Raw genomic sequence first — 20,674 nt, forward strand, 5'->3', positions numbered from 1 at the left:
GGCCCTCTGAGAGAGCTTCACTCTTGGGCCACACTGACCCCCACCCAGAGCCACCCCTCACCACATGCACCACCACCACCACCTCAACCACACATCCACCCCCAATGAGAGCACAGGAGATGGGGATCTGTGGGAAATAAAACCGTTACTGTTAACCCTTGAACCAGTGAACCTTACGAACAAAAACTACTTATATTGGTGGTGGTGGGGTAAACTATGTACATTGGGCAGGTGGTGAAGGACCTGAACTAGGAGGCTCACTCGGGCCGGGGTTGGAGGCTGAAAGCCCCAGCATCCCTTCCCAGGTTTGGGGTTTGTGGTGGGGCTGGGATGGGGTGGGAAGCACTGGCAGGAAGGGCCACAGAGGAGCTTTGGCAAGGGCTGTGGCAGGGGACTCAGCAGTGGGTGTGGTGAAGGGCTCGGCAGGGGGGTGTGGCGGGGGGCTGCACAGTGGGCCAGGAGGCAGGCCACATTGGCCACGTACTCCTGCAGGGTCCTGCGTATGTCCTCCAGGTGGGACAGTAGGCAGTCCTAGGCCTCCCTCTGCTAGGCCAGGTCGGCCTTCTCCAGGTGGAGGTGTCACTCCACCACCTCAGCCTGGCCCTTCAATGAGTCACAGGACTCTGCAGGCCCTTGAACGGTGCAGCTGAAAGGAGATAAGGATGGAGTTACAGTCCCTGATCAGGAACCTTGGGACTGTGCTCCTGGGAACACCCCTCACACCCCTGAGATGACTCCCCCCGTCCCGCCCGGGATGACGACACCCTACTTGGGACAACATGGGCATGGTATCCATGGGGTATTGGGGGCACACAGGGATTCCTTGCCCAAGTGGGACTATTCCCAGGTGCAGTCCAGCCCCACCTACCTCTCACCACGCATGTGGTGCACAGAGTTGTTCATGGGGCTGGGTGCTGGCTGTCACCAGTGGGCATCACAGCGTGTCGGGGACCACAGCAGTCCGAAATGTGTCTGGAACTGGACCACTAGAGGTCCTGGTAGTAGGGACAGATGGAGGGACCTGCCCTTGAGCACCTGGCCTCATCCGGGGCCCAGGCATAGCCCTGCTGGAGCTCTTTAACTTTGCTTTGTATTTGGTCCAGGGTTTGCTCAGGGTGTCCTCAGGTCATCAGTCCTGGGGTCAGGTGGACTAAGGCCACAGTGTTCCAGTGCTACACCCTCATCTCTTGGAGGACATCCTCCTCCTTCCACAGTCCAAGGAGGTCTCAGAGTGCAGGCTCTGTCCATTCAGGGGTCCTTTTCTTTTTCCTCTCCATATGGCTCATGGGAGCCCTGTGGGGACTCTAGGGGGCCGGGAGGGCCATCGGGCTGCAGCAGTGGGCAGCTGCTGGCTACTGCTGTGCAGCAGTGTTCTAGAGTTGTGGCTGTGAGGGTGTTCTGAGAGCAGCTCATGCCTTTGCTGCTAGCAGGCTCTCAGCTTTCTGACCCAGGGTTTCTAGGTCCATGCAGCTTTAAGAGCAGCCAGACGCAGGGACCATAGAAGCCTGCTGCTGCAGGCCAGGGTGGCTCTGTGCTCCAGCTGGCCGGTGCCATGGCGGCCTCTTCTTTCGAAAGACCAGGCTGTGGAGCATCTACACGTATTTCCTTTCAAGAAAGAATTTCAAAAGGGGGCACTTTTCCTAATATGGGAACAGGATCCAGATTTCAATGTCTCAGCTGTGTTCCTCCAATTTCCTTTAGAAAGAGCATGTACATGTAGATGATCCCTGCGTTCTTTCGAAAGAGGGCCTATGTTTTTGAAATTAAGTACATGTGTAGACACAGCAAAGGTGATTGGGAATGGTCCCAGGTAACTGGAAAAGACAAATGTAGTGCCCATCTTTAAAAAGAGAAAGAGAGAATCCAGGCAATTAAAGGATGGTCAGCCTCACTTCAGTACCTGGAAAAATCACGAAGCAGGTCCTCAAGGAATCCATTTTGAAACACTTGACAGCTAGGAAGATGATCAGGAACAGTCAACAAGGATTCACCAACAGCAAGTCATGCCTGACCAACCTGATTGCCTTCTATGATGAGATAACAGGCTCTTGCAGATATGAAGCAAGTAGCGGAGGTGATATGCTTTGATTTCAGCAAAGCTTCTTACACAGTCTCCCACAGTATTCTTGCCAGCATGTTAAAGTATGTCCTGGATGAATGGATAAAAGTGGATAAAAAGCTGGATATATTGTTAGGCTCAGTAGGTAGTGATCAACAGCTCACTGTTTAGTTGACAGCAAGAATCAAGCTGTGTCCTGGGGTTGGTCCTAAATCTGGTTTTGTTCAACAGTCTTCATTAATGATCTGGATGTGGGATGGATTGCACCCTCAGCAAGTTTGTGGATGATACTAAGCAGAAGGAGGTGGTAGATAAGCTAGAAAATAGAACTAGAGAGTCCAGAGTGAACTACACAGATCAGAGGGCTGGTCCAAAAGAAATCTAATGAACCTGAGGACAACTGAAGAGTCCTGCGCTTATGATGGAAGATTCCCATGCACTCCTACAGGCTGGGGACTGACTAGCTAACTGGCAGTTCTGCAGAAAAGGACCTGGGGATTACAGTGGCTGAGAAGGTGGATATGAGTCAACAGTGTGCTCTTGTTGCCAAGAAGGCTAATGGTATATTGGGCTGCATTAGCAGGAGCATCACTGCTATTTGACACTAGGGAGGCCACATACAGAGTACTATGTTCAGATTGGAGGGCCCCGCCCCCAGAAAGGATGTGGACAAATGGGGGAAAATCCAGTGGACAGCAATGAAAATGATTAGTGAGGCTGGCGCACGTGAGGTATGAGGAGAGGCTGAGGGATCTTGGCTTATTAACAAAGGTAACAATTTTAAGGGAAAGTGACCACAGGGAATGAGAACAGATTAGTAAAAAGTATGTGGTACTCATTTTATTTATAGACTCAAAAACTATCTTTAACAGGCTACAGTTCTTTGTCTAAGCAATCACTCATAATTTTTTCCTGCAGACCTTGTTTTCAATAAAACAAGGATCCAAAACGTTCATGAATCACTCCCATTGGGCAAGGATGTTCCACAGTAAAACAGATAGGAAGATATCCTTTTCCTTCTCCTTATATTTCCAAAAGGCCATTGTTTTTGTTCTGATTGAGGGTGGACACCCCTATCCATCCCCGTCCCTGTTCATTTCCTCTGCAAATGGGGTTTTCACAGTCCAGTATTGACACAATGCGTAACATATACATGAACCTAACATTCCTTGGAACAGTTAGTTTGTCAGCCCTGGCTGGGGCGCAGATTTTAAAATGTATTTTCATTACATAGATACGACATCTTAAATATCACTTGTACATAAATCAGACAATGATTATGAATCAAAAAGCAATAAGCTTCCTTTAGACATATCACAGGACCATTTATGAAAGCAGTGTCTTAAGTGTAGCGAGTTTGTCAGGCCAGATGGAAATTGCTGTTACAGAACCGTGACGTTTGCTAATTGGCATAGAGGTGTTTTCAGGTCACAAGAGACATGATTGGCTCATTGAAACACCTTATCGAAGGATGTGGTGGTTTTGCATCACTTAATGGCTTTGGGACAAGGTAGCTTTAAAAATATGCCATAACTCAAAGAGAAGTGCTTGATGCATAAATTACTGCATGGTTTTGACTTGTATTAGATGGTTAGACTAATAATGACTCAACTAGATTGTTACACGAATCCCTCCTGATGTGAAAAATGTTATCAATTTGCTGCACATCGCTACGTAGAGGACCTTTTTTTTTTTTGTGGTGGTACGTGTCAGTACTGAGTACTGGCACCTCTGCACCAGTGTTCCCCACTGCTGGGTATCTTGCAGCTGTTGCTGCTGGCGGAGCTCTGTGCCCCAGCTGGCTCCCAGCCACTGGACTGCCAGAGCCCCTGCTGGCCCCCTCCGCAATGCGGGACTGGGACCCAGAATCCCCACTGGCAGCCCCAGCTGTGGGAATCCCAGCCAGGTGGTGGGGGACTTTGCCAGCCCCAGGGTTGGGCACCAGCTGGGCACAGCAGCCCCAGCCATGGGAACCCTGGCGGGGGTAGTGAGAAGCTAGCGGAGTACCAGTTCCTCTCTTTTTTTTTTAATAATAAAACTAAGTACTGGCTACTAATATGTAAACCATTAAAGAATGTGTATTTACAGAGTATGAGGAAGAAAATGTCAGGAGACATAACAGTTAGAAAATAATTAATTTCACCTCCATTTACTTAGTTAGGCTATTCTTATTCATTTACACCTTATTCTCAAGGCCCTCAGGTGATTTTGCTAGAGGAACGTCAGATGAGAAGAGATGCTGTGCATAGTATCAACAAATATCTGACATACCTAAAAACTTACATGTGCAACAATATCCTCTACTTCAGTTATGTTACTGAAATTCTACTTGGAGTATTTCTTCCACAGTTTCTTTGATGGTCCAGAAGTATAATTTTAACACTGTCTTTGAGTAACAACCAAAAATTACACCAATAATACTATACTATACAACAATACAACACCCATATTACCCACAGATTGCTAAGGCTACATCCACAATAGGACTTTGGTGTTGTACTCAGCATCACAGTGTAACTCACACACCTACTGGGTGTGGCTCACTGTCCCATGCAGTGGCACTTAGACTACTCACCAAAAGAAAGAATGAATCTCCTCTACGGCCGTAGCTGAGCAACAGCTGGCCGTTAGCTCAAACTGTAGAGGCTCCTGCACTAAGCTCCAGAGGTTTGTGTCTGCCTGTCGGTGGTTACAGCAGCACCTAGCGTTTAGGCATCTATGGAATCCTCAGCCTCAGCATCCAGCGTCCCCTGCTGATGTGTGAGGAGAGCTCAGCATCTAAGAAGAGAATTCACGCACACCAGCAAGCTGAGCTAGAAATCACCTCATCTAGCCACTGGAAAATGACGAAGGGGTGTGGTTTAAGCCTCCCTTGTCAAAGTTAGGTAGGCAACTCCTTCCTCTCAGGGCTCACCGCCACGCACTTTCACATGGCATATGGTTTCTTAACCAGGCCAGCCTTTTATCATGAAAGATCACAAAGGGAGAGCTCCATCCCATAATCCAACGGTTAGGTGTACACCACAGACAGGGAAAACTGGTTGTCAAATTCTGCTCTGCCTGGTTGGGAACATGGAGTTCACTTTGGATCTTTTCTATCCTGGTTCAGTGCCACAACTACCAGACTAATAACCAGGTGACTCTTCTCTCTTAGATCTGTTTCACTTTATATAAATAATTAGATTTCCACTGGAGCAGGAACTAAGAACTTGGGGCTAGACTCACAAAGGAAGTTAGGGGTTGTGATGGTTTATCACAATGCCTAAATTTTAGGTGCCCAGGAAATCACACGGACACTGATTCACAAGCCTGTTCAGCACCTAGGGCTCCCTACACCACAAATGGGGACAGATAGATGCCTTACACTGCAAATCACAAAAACCTGGCATGAAAGCCACTGAGCCAATCAGAGATGCCGAAGAGAGGGTTTGTCCTTATCCCAGCCTTGAAGATACATGCCTAAGTCAAGCTGCACCTATCTTTGCTTGGGATCTACAGTTCTATCCATCCTAGTGAGCTGAGTTAGAGGCATATGGCATATCATTTTTCAGGTACCTTACTCCACACCAAACATCTGAAGACTTGTGCCCAGATTGTTACTTTTAACCTAGTAACTGGAGCTCTTACTAGGGAAGTGGGAGCTTCAGGTTCAACACCCTTCTCTGCCTGAGGTGGAGAAAGGATTTGAACAAGTGGGCTCTGACACACCTCTGAGCTAACACTGAGCTATGGAATAATTCAAGAGTTATTGGGATAGTAACAGAGAATGTCTCTGCCACATGGAGGGTAGGGGACTAGCCTGGGATGTGAGATCCATGACTCTTCAGTTATTTACACACCATGGAACAGCTTCACTAGGAGAGACTGAACGAGCCACCCATCCAGCTAACTACCCACTGGATTTTGAGTGGGACCACACAGGGACCCTTCCTGCGATATTGGCACATGAATACCTACCTTCCCTAGACCATTCAGGTGTTAGGTGGGAGAAAGGCATCCAGGTGCCTTGAGTGAGGTAGGAATGGCACATGCCAGAGGCAGAAACTTAGGTGTGAAGGAATCTTTTACAGCTAAAAGACATCAAGTGAGTTTAGGCACCAACAGGGTTTGGTGGGAGTTATGTGAAGAGTGGTGAGCCTAGAACTGTGATTTAGGTGGTTAAACCCAAGACTGAGGTGACTAAATCAAGAATTAAGGCTCTTAAGTACCTTTGTGAATCCTACCATTCATCTCCCACTTCGCAGGGAGTGCCCTGATCACTGGGATACAGAGTCAATTGCTTCTTCTCTGACCCTGTGAATGTTAGTTCATTCTGAGTGTGGAACGTCTTCATCAGGAGAGCTTCCCCCAGTCTGTTAGATAGAACACCTCACAGTTCAGTGTTTAGGGCACTCACTGGCAATGTCAGAGACTTAGGGCTGGCACTTGAACCCTGACCTCTCACATCCCACATAAGTGTTGGGTGTTCTAGGGGCAAGGGGCAATTTTTGGAGAGGGTTCATGTTTTTTGTTCAGCTTTACAAATAATGTCCCTGGGGAGAAATAAACAAACAAAACAGCTATTGAACAGTGCATTAACTGACAAACGTGCTTCATTTAATTTTTCCTTATATTTGTTTTACTTTCATTTTCTTCCAAAAATTGTCATCAGTCAAGCCCTTTAACTTAGTGCTCGACACAAAGTAAGCTTCCCACCAGAGCTGGCTTTTACTGAGAAGAGCCCTTTAGGGGTTCTTTAAGAAATACTTTTTTAAATATTTTAACGTGATCTGAATGTTGCAAGGTATTCTTTGTTTTCAGATGACAAAACTTTTGTGAAGTATCTAAGAATCCAGAAGTTTAATATGAATCTACAAACAAAACAAACAAATTGTCCCTGAGTTACCAATTAACAGTATCTTGAGGCAGTCTACAAAAAAGGGGCAGAAAGGTAATGCTGTCTATATAGTCATCATTCCCAGGTTTGGTTTTAAATTGCAAATCCTTACGCTCATAAATTTTGGATGATACAGTGATGACAGCTCCACCTCTTTTCCAGACAGCTTCCAGCTTTCCTTGTATAAAGCTGATAGCAGAGGCAGGTGCCCCATTTGTGGAACAGCAGGGTAGAGTGTCGAGAATACCACCCTTTGTAAAGATGTTAAATGCTCAGTCACTGGATATCCCTGAAGGTCTTCAAGAAGATGGCAGACCAAAGTGGGACAACAAATACCAGTATATTTTAAGCTGCATTGGATTTGCAGTAGGTCTGGGAAATGTGTGGAGATTTCCATATTTGTGTCAAACATATGGAGGAGGTAAGAACAATCTGGGATCTTTGTCATGAATATTACAATATAATATAATATACAATATTAAATATACAATATATACAAATAAACTCACGAATGGCCAGGAAACTTATCTTAGTAAATCTAATATTCTATTTCTTAATTTAACCCTTTTCACAAGAAGTAGAATAGCGGTCTCACTATGTAATACTTTTTCAAAAGATACATTGACTCAGGCAATGCTTTACAATAATCATGAATTAGGAAAAAACAGTATAAAAAGTTCTTGCAAAGAATTTCTCATTATTATGTCTGTGCCAGCACAATAGATTAAAACTTGGTTTTATGAGCTGCATTAAAAGCTGACATTTTGGAAAGCTGTCAGGAAGGCCTTTATATAAGCCAGTTTCTCAAATTTTTGAAAGTTTTCTTCCTCAAGGAAGAATTGCAATCTCCTGTTATGGCATGCATCATCAAAAGCCACCTCCATTAAAATTCTAAATGTTAAGTAAAATTAAATTGTATTTTAACTATATATCTTTAAATTATTTCAAGAAATGCTTGTTCACCATCAGATATTAAATATCTTCATATAAGTTGACAAGTGTAACATATATATATAATGCATAATATATTCGTACTTCTGTGGGGCATTTGATTTTGATATTGCACAATTATACAAAAATCAGAGTAGGTCATATTAAATATATTCACTGTTGGAGCTAAAAAATAACTGTACGTACAGTATCATCATCATCACAGTGGGGTCATACGGGGATTTAGTTTTGGCCCAATATTATTCAATACTTTTCTCAATAATCTTTGTTATGCTGATGCCTTTGGGTTGGTCCTCATCATCATCAAACCTGGGGTTTCTGGATCTGAGTACATGAGCCACTACGACCTGAGCTGAACAACTCAGCTGCCCTTTGCTAAGACTGTAGAAGGCTCATCGATGCTTGTGTGATTTAATAACCACCAGAAGGGAATACAGTGCCACAGTGAGTGGGCACTGTTTACGGCTAGTGAATGTACAAAATCTATGCCAGTACAGTTTGCAGCTGACACGAACTGCTGAGCATTAAATAAGCAATCAGCGTGTGGTCAGTTGAATAATCTGCCTTTTCATACAGCTAAATACAAGGTCAGATTCCTGAGAACCAAGAATGTAGGCCACACATAGAAGATATGGGTACTTTGGAAACAAGTGGCTGGTCACAGTGGATAACAAACTGAACACATGCTTCCAGTGCAACGTAGTGTTTAAGAGTATAAACACTTGGAAGTTTAAACAGAGAACTATTAAGCTGATGTAGGGAGGCACTATTACAACTAATTAAGCACAAGTGAGATCATTTTTGAAATGGTTATGTACAGCTTTTAAAAATAAGCTCAAAATTTTTAAAGGATGCACAAATGAGCTACAAGGAGAGTCTGGAAAACCTGTGACTTAAAAAAACTAAACTTAGTTCAGAGAAGATTAAGAGGGGACTTAGTGACGATTTCTAAGCAAGTACAGTACTAGTTGCAATGACTAGAAGCTGAAACTAAACAAAGTTGTTTTTTTTTTGAAACAGTTAACATAGTAAAACAATTAGAACAACTCCCCGGGGACATAGTAAATTCCCTGTTTGAAATTTTAAAGCAAGTCTAGATATCTCTCTAAAAAGATATGCTCTGGCTCAACTAAAAGTTACTGGCTTGATCACAGTGATACTCTGAGGCATGTCACATGCAGGAGTTCAAACTGTGCAACCTATCAATTTAACCTGCTGCTGACCCAGATGGAGGGTAGCTAATGCAACACTGATTTCTAAAAAAAGTCATACAAGGCAGCTCTGCCAATGACAGAGTGGTGAGCCTAATTTCATTAGCAGGGAAAGCAGTAGAAACTAGTAAAAAACAGAAATAGACACACTGATAAACACATTATGCTGGGGAAGAGTCAAAACAGCTTTTGTTAGGGGAATTTTGCCTTACCAATCTATTAGACTTGTTTGAGGGTGTCAGCAGTCATGTGGACAATCATATTATACTTGGACTTTCAGAAAGCCTTTGACAGTCTCACACCAAAGGCCTATAGGCAAAGTAAGCTGTCATGGAATAAGAGTGAAGGTCCTCTCATGGATCAATAGCTGGTTAAAAGGTAGGAAATAAATGGTAGGAATAAATGGTAGGTTTTCACAGACAGAGATCCCAAAGGGTCTATCCTCGGATCAGTGCTGTTCAACATATTAATACATGATCTGGAAAAAAGGATAAAATTTGCAGACCAATACAAAATTGCTCAAGATGATTAAGTCCAAAGCAGACTGCCAACAGTTGCAAAGGGATCTGACAAAGCTGGGTGACTGAGCAACAAAATGAAATTCAATATTGATAAGTGCAAAGTAGCACACACTGGAACATATAGCCTAATGATACATACAAAGTATTGGGGGCCTAAGTTAGCAGTTATCACTCCAAAAAGAGTTCTTGGAGCCATTGTGGATAGCTCTCCAAAAACATCTGCTCAATGTACACTAACAGGTAAAACAAAACGAAAGAAAACTTAACAGAATGTTTGGAAGCATTAGAAAAGGGATAGATAATAAAACAGAAGATGATATAACGCCGCTATCTAAATACTATCTAAATACACCTTGCAGTTCTGGACACCTGGTCACATCTCAAATAAAGATATTTTAGACTTGGACAATGTACAGAAAATGACAACCATTCTGATCAGAGACGTGGAACAGCTTTCATAAAAGAAGAGATTAAAAGTAGAGTGGGATTGTTCTGCTTAGAAAAAATATAACTAAGGAGGGATAAGACAAAGGTCTATAAAATTATGAATGCTGAGGAGAAAGCAAAAAGGAAAATGTTATTTTGCCCTTCACATAATACAAGAACCAGGAGACCTCTAATGAAATTAACAGGTGGCAGATTTAAAAATAACGGAAAGAAGGTTTTGGTTTTTGTTTTTTCCCCCCACACACTACACAGTCAATTGTGGATCTTATTGTCAGGGGATGTTGTGAAGGTTAAAAGTATAACTGGGTTCAAAAAAGAGAATTAGCTAACCTGATGCCGACTAGGTCCATTAATACCTATTAGCCAAGAGGGGCAATCCCAAACTCTTGCCAGGAGGTTGGAATGGTCTAGGGCTGGATTACTCAATAATTCTCCAGTCTCATTTATTTCCTTTGAAGCATCTGGCAAGAAGGAAGACAGACTACTGTGCTGAACAAACCATTGATTTGACACTGTATGGCTGTCCTTAGATCCTTAAAAATCAATGAATCTTAGTTATTTCCTTGTTTAAAAATGAACCAGAATATTATTTTTCAAGTTTGCAATAGCACTACTTAGCAATAAGATTTAAAAACCACTGGTGTGTCAATGATTGAATTATTTTGCTCCAATAAAATATCTCTTGCAATGAGCTCTTTTTGGCCTCTGGCTTGGGTTGTTCCTTAAATGGGACTCAGACACCTAGATAACCTTTGGGCTTTGATCACAAAAATTGTTCCAAACCTGTCCATTTGTAGCACCAAAATGTATGATTCTGTGTCATTCTACCTAACTTCCTTTCCCTTCTTACATGCTTTGATAAGCAGTGGAGAAGGAGCACTCACATCTGCATTAACTCTCAAATAAGTGAATGGAGTTATTCCCACCTGAGAGACTTTGTTTCAGGCTCACTGCAAACATCACTGTACTGGTTACACGGGTTACATTTTCAAAGGTTTCTTAACATTCTCAGCAGCTAAAAGTTTAGATTTCATTTTTTTTTTAAAGTGAGACTGTTCATAACTTGCCTCCAAGAAAAAAATGAAAAACTTTGTTCTGGACTAAAATAAATTGAAATAAAATCTCTCTGTTGTAACACATTTTCCATTCCTCTGCATTACATGGTTCCATTTTGGTCTGGGAGCAGAAATGTCAAAGTGTTATGAGGAAGTCAGATATTCACAAACCAGTTTTTCAGATTCCAATTTGACCATCTAAACTTGGTGTATTTTGTTCACCATTTATTTAAAAATATAATTAGAGCAGCCATCAACAATGGCAGAAAAATTATAAACTTGTATAAATATCAGACAATTCATACTGACAAAAATAGTTGAACTCAGAAGACAAAAGGCCCTGAACTTATGGGGAAAAAACATTAGAGCCATTGTGGATACCTCAGCTGAGATTATTTCTTTTTTTAATAAGGCCCTACAGAAATTACAGGCCAGCAAACCTTATATCTGTGCCTGGTAAACTGGTTGAGAAATGTAAAAATAGAAATGTAACGTATTACAGACGTATGAATTCTAAAGTCCATCAGTGTGTTGCACTCCCATTGGCTCATGCAGACCCTGCTGGTGCTCACTATTGCTGACACTGAAACTATTCTACATTAACTCACAACAGGAAACTTTTAGGTTATGGCAGCAGGTCCTACACAGGCCAGTTACTTTGCAACTTGTCGGTGAACTTCAGAATTTACACCCCTCTAGTGAGCACTGAAAAGATTAACAGCAAGATGCCCTAAGTTTCCATGCTAAGTCTAGCGCTGTTTAGTGCATTTATTTATTAATGATCTAGAAGTGGTGCTGAGCAATAAAACAGCAACATTTGAAGAGTATACAAAATTATTTAGGTTAAACAATATCCAAAGGGACTACGAGCAACTTTGCAGAGACCTAAATAACTTCAGTGGATGATCAACACAACAGCAAATGAAATTCAATGGTGCAAAAAGGCAGAGAAAAACACACTGAAGGAAAAAAATACACACTGTAGAGCAGTGGTTCCCAACTTTTTCAATAACACAGCACACTTCAATGAAACAAAAAATTCCATGACACATCCACTTTTTTCTGCTTACTTGATCGCTCGCATTTACTTACATCTATTCTGGTTACGGTCTTACTAGAGAGGTTTGCAACATAGCAGTGCATACAAGCTAAACAAGGATCAAATGCATTGATGTTTCAAATCTACCCCAAAATACACCTTCTTAGACAGCAAACACAGACACATTTTCAAAATCTGCTCAGTTACATGCTAGGGATGGCGAGTAAATGAGTAACCCCTGAAAGCAGCTCCCCTCCCTGCCAGTCCTTTGGAGCCACGTCATTTCATTTAAACTGTGTCCCAGCTCCAACAGACACTCACTCTCCCTTGACACAGCAGGGAGTGGTGGCAAGCTCTCCGCCAGCTCATTCAGGCTGGGAAGCAGCATTTCAGCTGCCTCCCAGTGTGAATAGGGGCCTGCATTTCCCCTCACAGTGACTCTGAAAAAGCCACAGTGACGGGAAATTGATGAAATTTCACAGACACTTGGACAGTTTTCACAGCAAACTGGTTGAAAGCCATTGCTTTAGTTTACAGGACACTTAATTAACAGTATCTACTCTAAAACGGGACTAAGAACCATTACAGACAGTTTAAAGTGCAGCTGTAATTGAAAAAAAGCAAAAAAGATGGGATTTGTAAGCATAGATAGTACTACGGAAAATATCAGTCATACAAACTCATCCTGAGCACTGTGTACAGAACTGGTTCCCCCTTGCAAAAAGACACTGCTAAGCTGAAGTTAATTCAGAAAAGTGTGATAAAAACTTCCATGTAAAGAGTGATTGAAAAAAGATGACAGAGAGCATACAAAGTATACAAAATAGTGAACGGTACAGAAGATAACAGATTCAGTGCTCTGCCTCATAACACATGAGCAAACAGACAATGAATGAAATTAGAAGGTGGAAAATTCAAAGTGACAAAGGGAAATACTTTCTCACACAATCTGCAATTTGACTAATTTCCACATATAATTAAGGACAAGAACTTAGCCAGATTCTGAAAAGAATTAGAAATGTCATATGTTTAACAAAGATATCCTGAGTTGGTAGTTTATGCTAACAAAATTTTAGAAGGGATATAGAATCCCATTTTTCAGGGTTTACACCCATCTCTAACTACAAGAGATAAGAATTAAACGTTCTTTGACGGTGCAGTTTTCCCACATCTGCCTAGAGAAGGGTTTTTTGCATTTTCCTGTGAAGCATCTAGTTCTGGTTGGTTACTGCTGGAGGCAAGATATTAAACTGGATGGATCATTTATCCAATCAAGTCCAACAGTTCCTGATTACTTATGTCCACCCAGAACACAACAGAAGTTCAGGGGGAAGAAAAGTGTAAGAAAAATATTTCTGAAAGGGACTGGAAAAGATCGATGTGTTACAAAAGTAATGGTGAATCTCTGGTTTCTCTATACTTACAAGTTACATCAGTGCAAAGTTGGTATAAAAGGATATCATTACACAGTAATTTACATCCACTTTGCACTGTTGTAAACAATGACACAAAGTTACAGTGGCAATTAAGCTCTATTGTATTGAACTGTAACCAATGCTCCATACTTGAAGCTCCAGTTTGGTTACCTTAAAGAGAAAGTCATGAGACCAGGTGACACACTGTGGCCTTGTGCTGTACCTGACCTCACCTTGTGGCTCCATCAGAGGTGTGGGAGGGTATTTCACAGGCACTGCAGCACCAGAATCTCCTCCTTCCTGTTCTCCACGACCTTTATCCTCTAGATTATAAGATCTCCCTACTTCTGACTATCTGTAACAAGGAATTACACAAACGATGTATTGCTTGTGAATTCAGAAACTCCCAAGATTATTTATTATGGAAAGTAGAAATTAGAAAACATTTGAATAAAAATTGATGATTATAAGTGAAAGAAAAAAAGATGGTCATAAGGTTCATCAAAATAAATAAATCAAACCAGTCATGTTATTTAAGTCTTTTTAATTTCAGGCTAGACTGCAACTTTCAGTGGAATTTTGAAAAGCACACTAACAATTTCACAGCACAAGTCCCACTGACTTGCAATGATTTAGGAACATAAATCTCCTTAAGATACTTCTGAAAAAAGCCATCTTGCAAAACACAAACCTGAACAAAGCCTGGTAAGCCCTCTAAAGCAATGTGCCTCAGAACCAGTCTGCAGTGGATTATCTTTGTCAAGGTAAATACACCCCTGCAAACACCCAGTGGTGCTTCAAGGCACCACTAAGGGTACCCGAATTTGAAACTGGTATGGACAGGCCCTGAGGTACAGTGCTCTGCAAGGCATAAACTGCAATCCCTCTAGTGGTTCAGCTCTGGAAATCAGAAGCTGTATTTCCCCTTATCTCTAAGTGCCTTACAAAACAAGAGATAAAAAGCAGGAATGTCTTTTCGATTAATGTCAATTGCTTTCCATCAGACTTCTGAACCATATTCGGCACAATTTGTGTTACTAAGTAACTTGGGTCTAATGCTCTCAGCTCAATACATTTGCATTCACAGAGAAAACCACAATAATCAGTTCTGAAACTTTTATCGCCCTCTGCGTTACTGATTATTTGGATTTATTGCCTGAGTTAAGTAAGTTATTTACTCTCTTTGACTAATGGATATGGAAGCTGTTTGCCAGAGTCAATAGAAAGTAAAAAAACAGGCTTCCAGGCAACTGGGACTGTAAACAACTTTAAAGAGCTTGTTATGTACTTTAGCAGTCACAACTGACATTCAAAGGTTTTTTTAAACAACAAATATGTATAGTGATTTGGAAAATAAGCAGAACTTGAAAATAAGTAGCCAGTCTGATAGCAATTTTAGTGATGTGTTTTATTCTTGATTATAGACTATTCTAGATATGCCTGCCTCAAGCAAATATCCTCAGTAAGAGGTCATATCAGCTATTTACTACAGCACCTAATCCCAGATATTTGACCCTACAGGGTGGATAAAACACAAAATAGGTTGCATTTCATGCAAAAGAGCAAGTTTTATTCTGGGGAAATAAAGTCACATTTTTCACCTTGGCATTAATTCCATCCATGAACCAGAGCTAAACTTCACCCAAACAAGTGGTTTAGAAATCCCTGTGGCCTAATTTTGAACCAGCTGCCATGAAATACAGGGGTGTCTGATATAATATTAGGTGATTCCTAATATTCTCAGGAGGAAAATAAGACCTATATATCTGAAGTTCACTAGTGGCTTCAGCCCATGGAATAGATCTTGAAAGTGAGAGTTCTTGGACATAAAATAGATGTCTAACTTTCTCCTGCTTCTGGACAAATCTGAGACTCAAGAGACCTCTATTTCACTGTACTGGAGGAGAGAGGGAAAAATTCCAGTGCACTTCTTCCCTCAGGAAGCAACAAGATTAAGCATTTGTGCATAAAGGTGGAAGAAATTAAATCTCTCCATTCACATACTTGGATGTAGTGCATGTAAATTTATATTCATAGAATCAAATGCCAACAGAAGCCATTAGATCACCAAGTCTGTATATGACAGGCCAATAAATTTCACCAACCTACCTCCATACTAAGCCCAGTAACTTGCAACTTGACACCTGGTCTTGAGGTGAACACTCCAAGAGACGGAGAATATATCACTTTGTTGTCTGTTTGCTCTAGTCTTCACTCACTCTGTTCAAAAATTGACCTGAATTAATTTCTGTTTGAACCAGAACATCTTTTTTAAAACACAAAGAGAAGTTACTCACCTGTAGTAACGATGGTTCTTCGAGATGTGTCCCCGTGGGTGCTCCACAATAGGTGTTGGGCTCGCCCGGCGCTGCAGATCGGAATTCTTCCAGCAGTTTCTCCTGGATCGCGCATGCGCCGGCGTGTGCCGCTCCCCGCGCACCCCCGGCCACGTGTGCGATCCGGTCCCCGCCAGTTCCTTGTCCAACCGCCTCGAATGCTCCTGAAAAACACCAGACAGAGATCCGAAGCAGGGAGGATGGGCGGCTGGTGGAGCACCCACAGGGACACATCTCGAAGAACCATCGTTACTACAGGTGAGTAACTTCTCTTTCTTCTTCAAATGGTCCCTGTGGGTGCTCCACAACAGGTGACTACTCAGCAGTAACCCAAGTAAGGAGGTGGGTAATCGGTTCATGTGCAGCTTGCTCCCGAGAGGACTGCTGTCGACAGACAGGTATCCTCTTCGAATACCCGATGTAGGACATAATGCTTGGCAAAGGTGTCATAGGATGACCAGGTCGCCACTGTACAGATGTCTTTTAACGCGATGCCCTTGAAGAAGGCTGTTGACGCCGCCACCGCCCTGGTGGAGGGAGCCCTGGGCGGGGCCAGCAAAGGAGTCTTTCGAAGTTTGAAGCACATGTTTATACAGGACACAATGTGCTTTGAGATTCTCTGTGGAGAGACACCTTCTCCTTTTGACCTGGCAGCAAGAGAGACTAGAAGCCTGTCCGTTTTCTGGAAGGACTTAGTTCTGTCTATGTAGAAGGCCAACGCCCTCCTCAGATCCAGGAGATGCAGGCGAGCCCCCTTGCTGGAGCTGTGAGGCTTCGAGTAAAACGAGGGTAAAACTATTGGTTTGTTAAGATGGAACTCCGAAGAAACTTTTGGAACAAAGGCTGGGTGCAACCTTAAGTTTACCGCCTCCTTTGAGAATACTGTGCAGGGCGGCGTTGCCATCACTGCTGCGAGCTCGCTCACCCTGCGGGCTGACGTAATTGCAAGGAGGAAGGTTGTTTTCATCGTAAGGAGACGGAGGGGAACTGTGGCTAATGGTTCGAAAGGTGGACCCGATAGCGTGCTGAGCACCAAGTCCAGACTCCACGATGGTGGAAGCGGTTTCCAAGGGGGGTACAGGTTTACCAGCCCCTTCAAGACCCTTGTGACGATAGGATGGGCGAATACAGTGGGCTCTTCCTCTGTATGCCGAAAGGGTGATATAGCAGCGAGGTGGACCTTTAGTGAGGACAGAGAAAGCCCGCCTCTTTTGAGGTCCAATAAGTATTCTAGTATTACAGGTATAGGCACGTCAAGGGGAGCTAACTGCTTGGCAGAACACCAGGCTGTAAATCGAGTCCATTTCTGCTTGTAAGTCCTCCTGGTGGAGGTCCTTCGGCTACATTCCAGGACTTCTTGTACTCCCTCCGTACACATGCTCTCTAAGGAGCTGAGCCATGGATTAACCATGCTTGCAGACGCAGACCCTGAGGGTGTGGGTGCACTATGGACCCCTGAGCCTGCCTGAGTAAGTCCGGCGCCACCGGTAGAGGAAGCGGTGGGTGGTCCGACACGCGCAGAAGCAAGGGAAACCACTGCTTCCGATCCCAAGTTGGGACTATGAGTATCATGCAAGCTTTGTCCCTTCTGGCTTTCTGCAGAACCTTGTGGATAAGCACTGTGGGGGGGAAATGCATAGAGTAGAGGGCCCCTCCATGAAATCATGAATGCGTCCCCCAGGGACCCCCGTCCCACTCCTGCCCTGGAGCAGTATTGGGGACACTTCTTGTTGTACTGGGTGGCAAACAGATCGATCTGGGGAAACCCCCATGTACGAAAAATGCGCCGTAGCAGATCAGAGCAGATCTGCCATTCGTGCGTGAGTGTGAAGTGCCTGCTCAGCTGATCTGCTTTCGCGTTCAGAGAGCCCGGCAAGTATGAGGCTTTCAATGTTATGTTGTTGGCGATGCACCAGTTCCACAATCGGACTGCTTCCGCACATAGAGCATGGGATCGTGCCCCTCCTTGTCGATTGATGTAAAACATAGTGGAGGTATTGTTGGTATTGATCCCGACTACTTTGCCGTGCAGGTAATCTCGAAAATGTTTGCAGGCATTGAACACTGCTCTGAGCTCCAGTATGTTTATGTGCAGTGTCTGTTCCGCAGGGGACCATAGCCCTTGCATCACCTTGTCGCCGATGTGAGCTCCCCATCCTATGCGGGAGGCGTCGGTAGTAAGAAAAATAGAAATTTGTGGTTGGTGAAAGGGCACCCCCACTAGCAGATTCTTGGGATTTTCCCACCATGCCAGGGATCTGTGCACCTCTGTCGTGGACGACACCACCCTGTGGACAGTATGGGATGCCGGTTTGTAAACGCTCGCCAGCCAATGCTGCAGGCTTCGCATGTGTAACCCGGCATTCTGTACCACAAATGTCGCTGCCGCCATGTGGCCCAACAGCTGTAGGCACGTTAAGACCGGCACCCTGGGGCTGTATGTGATGACCTGCACCAGCGCACTGATGGTGCGGAAGCGGGCGTTGGGCAGGTATACTCCTGCTGTGATAGAGTTTGTGTGCGCCCCTATGAACTCTATATCTTGTGTGGGTTCGGTCTTTGACTTTGCGAGATTGATAACTAGGCCCAGCGAAGAAAACGTGTCCGCTGTGACGCATATCATGCGTAAGACCTCTGCCTTCGAGGCCACCTTCAGCAGGCAGTCATCCAGATATGGGAAAATAAACACCCCCTGTCTGTGCAGGTAGGCTGACACCACTGCCAGGGTTTTGGTAAAGACTCTGGGAGCTGAAGAAAGGCCGAACGGAAGAACCCTGTACTGGAAGTGCTCCTTGCCGACTGTGAAGCAGAGGAAGCGTCTGTGTGCCAGGTGGATTGTTATATGAAAGTAAGCATCTTGTAAGTCGAGGGCTGCAAACCAGTCTCCATCGTCCAGTGCCGTGAGTATAGAGGCAACTGTGATCATCCAAAAAAGTTGCTTGCGCAAGTAACGGTTGAGGCCCCGAAGATCTAAGATGGGCCTCCAGCCTCCTGTTTTCTTCTCTGTTAGGAAGTAGCGTGAATAAAAACCTTTCCCGGCACTCTTTCCACTGCCCCTATGAACATAAGGTGATCCACCTCCTGCTTGAGCCTCGCCTTGTGGGCAGCGTCTCTGAGGTGAGGCCTGGCAGGAGGTTTCGTCAGTGGGAGTGACTGGAAGGGGATCGTGTAACCCGTGGCTATCATTTCCAGCACCCATTTGTCTGTGGTGATCTTTTGCCATTGGGAGTGGAACGGTCTGAGGCGATGATGGAACATGAGATGAGAGTGGCATTGAGCGATGGTATTGATAGTGCAGCCCCCGACATACCCATCAAACTTGTTGTCTTCCAATCCAGTGAGGAGTCGAGAGCCACACTTAGGACCTTGGGCATTTATACTCCCCCATACAGGGAAAAAAAAAAATTTTACCCTCACACTGTGGTTGATAGGCGTATGGGGGAGTATAAATGCCCAAGGTTCTAAGTGTGGCTCTGCAAACAGCTTTTGTGTATCAAAGGGAAGATCCACAATCTTCGCCTGCAGGTCTCTGGGGCTACCAGACATCTGGAGCCAGGATTCTCTACGCATGACCACTGTTGTAGCTGCTGAACGTGCCGCCGTGTCCGCCACGTCCAGGGCAATCTGCACTTCCGTCCGCAATTCTGCGTAGCCCTCTTGAACAATCGCCTTTAACACTGGTTTCTTGTCTTCTGGGAGTGAATCCATGAGGGGAGTAAGCCTGGAGTAATTATCAAAGTTGTGGTTTGCTAGGTGTGCCGCGTAATTTGCCATTCTCAATAGCAGGGCAGAGGAGGAATATACCTTCCTACCAAACAGCTCTAGCTTCTTAGCATCTTTGTCTGATCCCCCCAATTTGTACTGAGAGGCCTTCGACCTCTGCTGGGATGATTCGACTACCAAAGAATTTGGTTGTGGGTGACTAAAAAGGAACTCCATGCTCTTTGCCAGGACGAAATACTTCTTATCCGCTCTCTTGTTCGTAGGCGGGATAGAGGCCGGAGTCTGCCATATGGTAGTGGCTGACTCCATAAGGGCTTCGTCCAGCGGAATAGCAATTTTGGATGAAGCCGGGGGTCTCAAATTTTTCAGGAGTTTGTGATGTTTCTCCTGCACCTCTGCCATTTGAATATCTTGCGTGAAAGCCACTCTTTTGAATAGTTCTTGAAATTGTTTAAGGTCATCTGCGGGGGAGACATCCCCGGGGACCATGGCCCCATCTGAGGAGGAACCACTGGGGTAAACCTCCCTCAAACTCTCAGGCTCCTGTGGTCAATGATACACTTGCTCCCTGGAGGATTGTGAAGGAAAGTCCCGGGGTTCTAAAACTAACTCCCCTTGAGACAACTGTGTTTCCGTCCCAGATCAAGAGTATACACGGGGGTATTGAGCAGCAGGGGGGGACCTGCCCCTGGATGTAGGCCTGCGGTGTCTGTGTTCAGCATGATGAGGACGACCATAGCAGCATGGGCAAGGGCCCGGGGATGGAGACCTGGACCACGCACGGAGAGTGTACCCCCGATGTCTGGGAGAGAGAGACCTCCGTGACGACACAGATAGAGGCGAAACTGGCTTGTGATAGTACTCCAGCGGATCAATGCCCAGAAATGGTGAAGACAGCCCAAGCCGTGGTGACATTGGTTGGAGGAACGGAGAGGGAGGTTCTGGATAAGCCGGTGGAGTCACAGGCCTTCGGTGCGGCGTGTGTATCACGGGGGGAGGGCTTGGTGCTAAAGGCAACGTAGCCCTGTCCGGAGATGGGCT

At 44.4% G+C, this 20,674-nt stretch overlaps 1 protein-coding gene across 1 annotated transcript in view; it reads left to right on the forward strand.

The window, feature by feature from the left end:
* Positions 1-7,157: 7,157 nt before the first annotated feature.
* The window catches only part of LOC142008706 (sodium-dependent neutral amino acid transporter B(0)AT3-like), a 50,395-nt gene continuing 36,878 nt past the window's right edge, over positions 7,158-20,674 (forward strand). The window contains exon 1 of the mRNA XM_074985980.1: positions 7,158-7,356. Within this exon, the coding sequence (XP_074842081.1) occupies positions 7,197-7,356 (160 nt within the window). The 5' untranslated portion in view covers positions 7,158-7,196. The remainder of the gene's footprint in view (positions 7,357-20,674) is intronic.

This window comes from Carettochelys insculpta, chromosome 2 (assembly GCF_033958435.1).
Source record: "Carettochelys insculpta isolate YL-2023 chromosome 2, ASM3395843v1, whole genome shotgun sequence".
Lineage (NCBI taxonomy): Eukaryota > Metazoa > Chordata > Testudines > Carettochelyidae > Carettochelys > Carettochelys insculpta.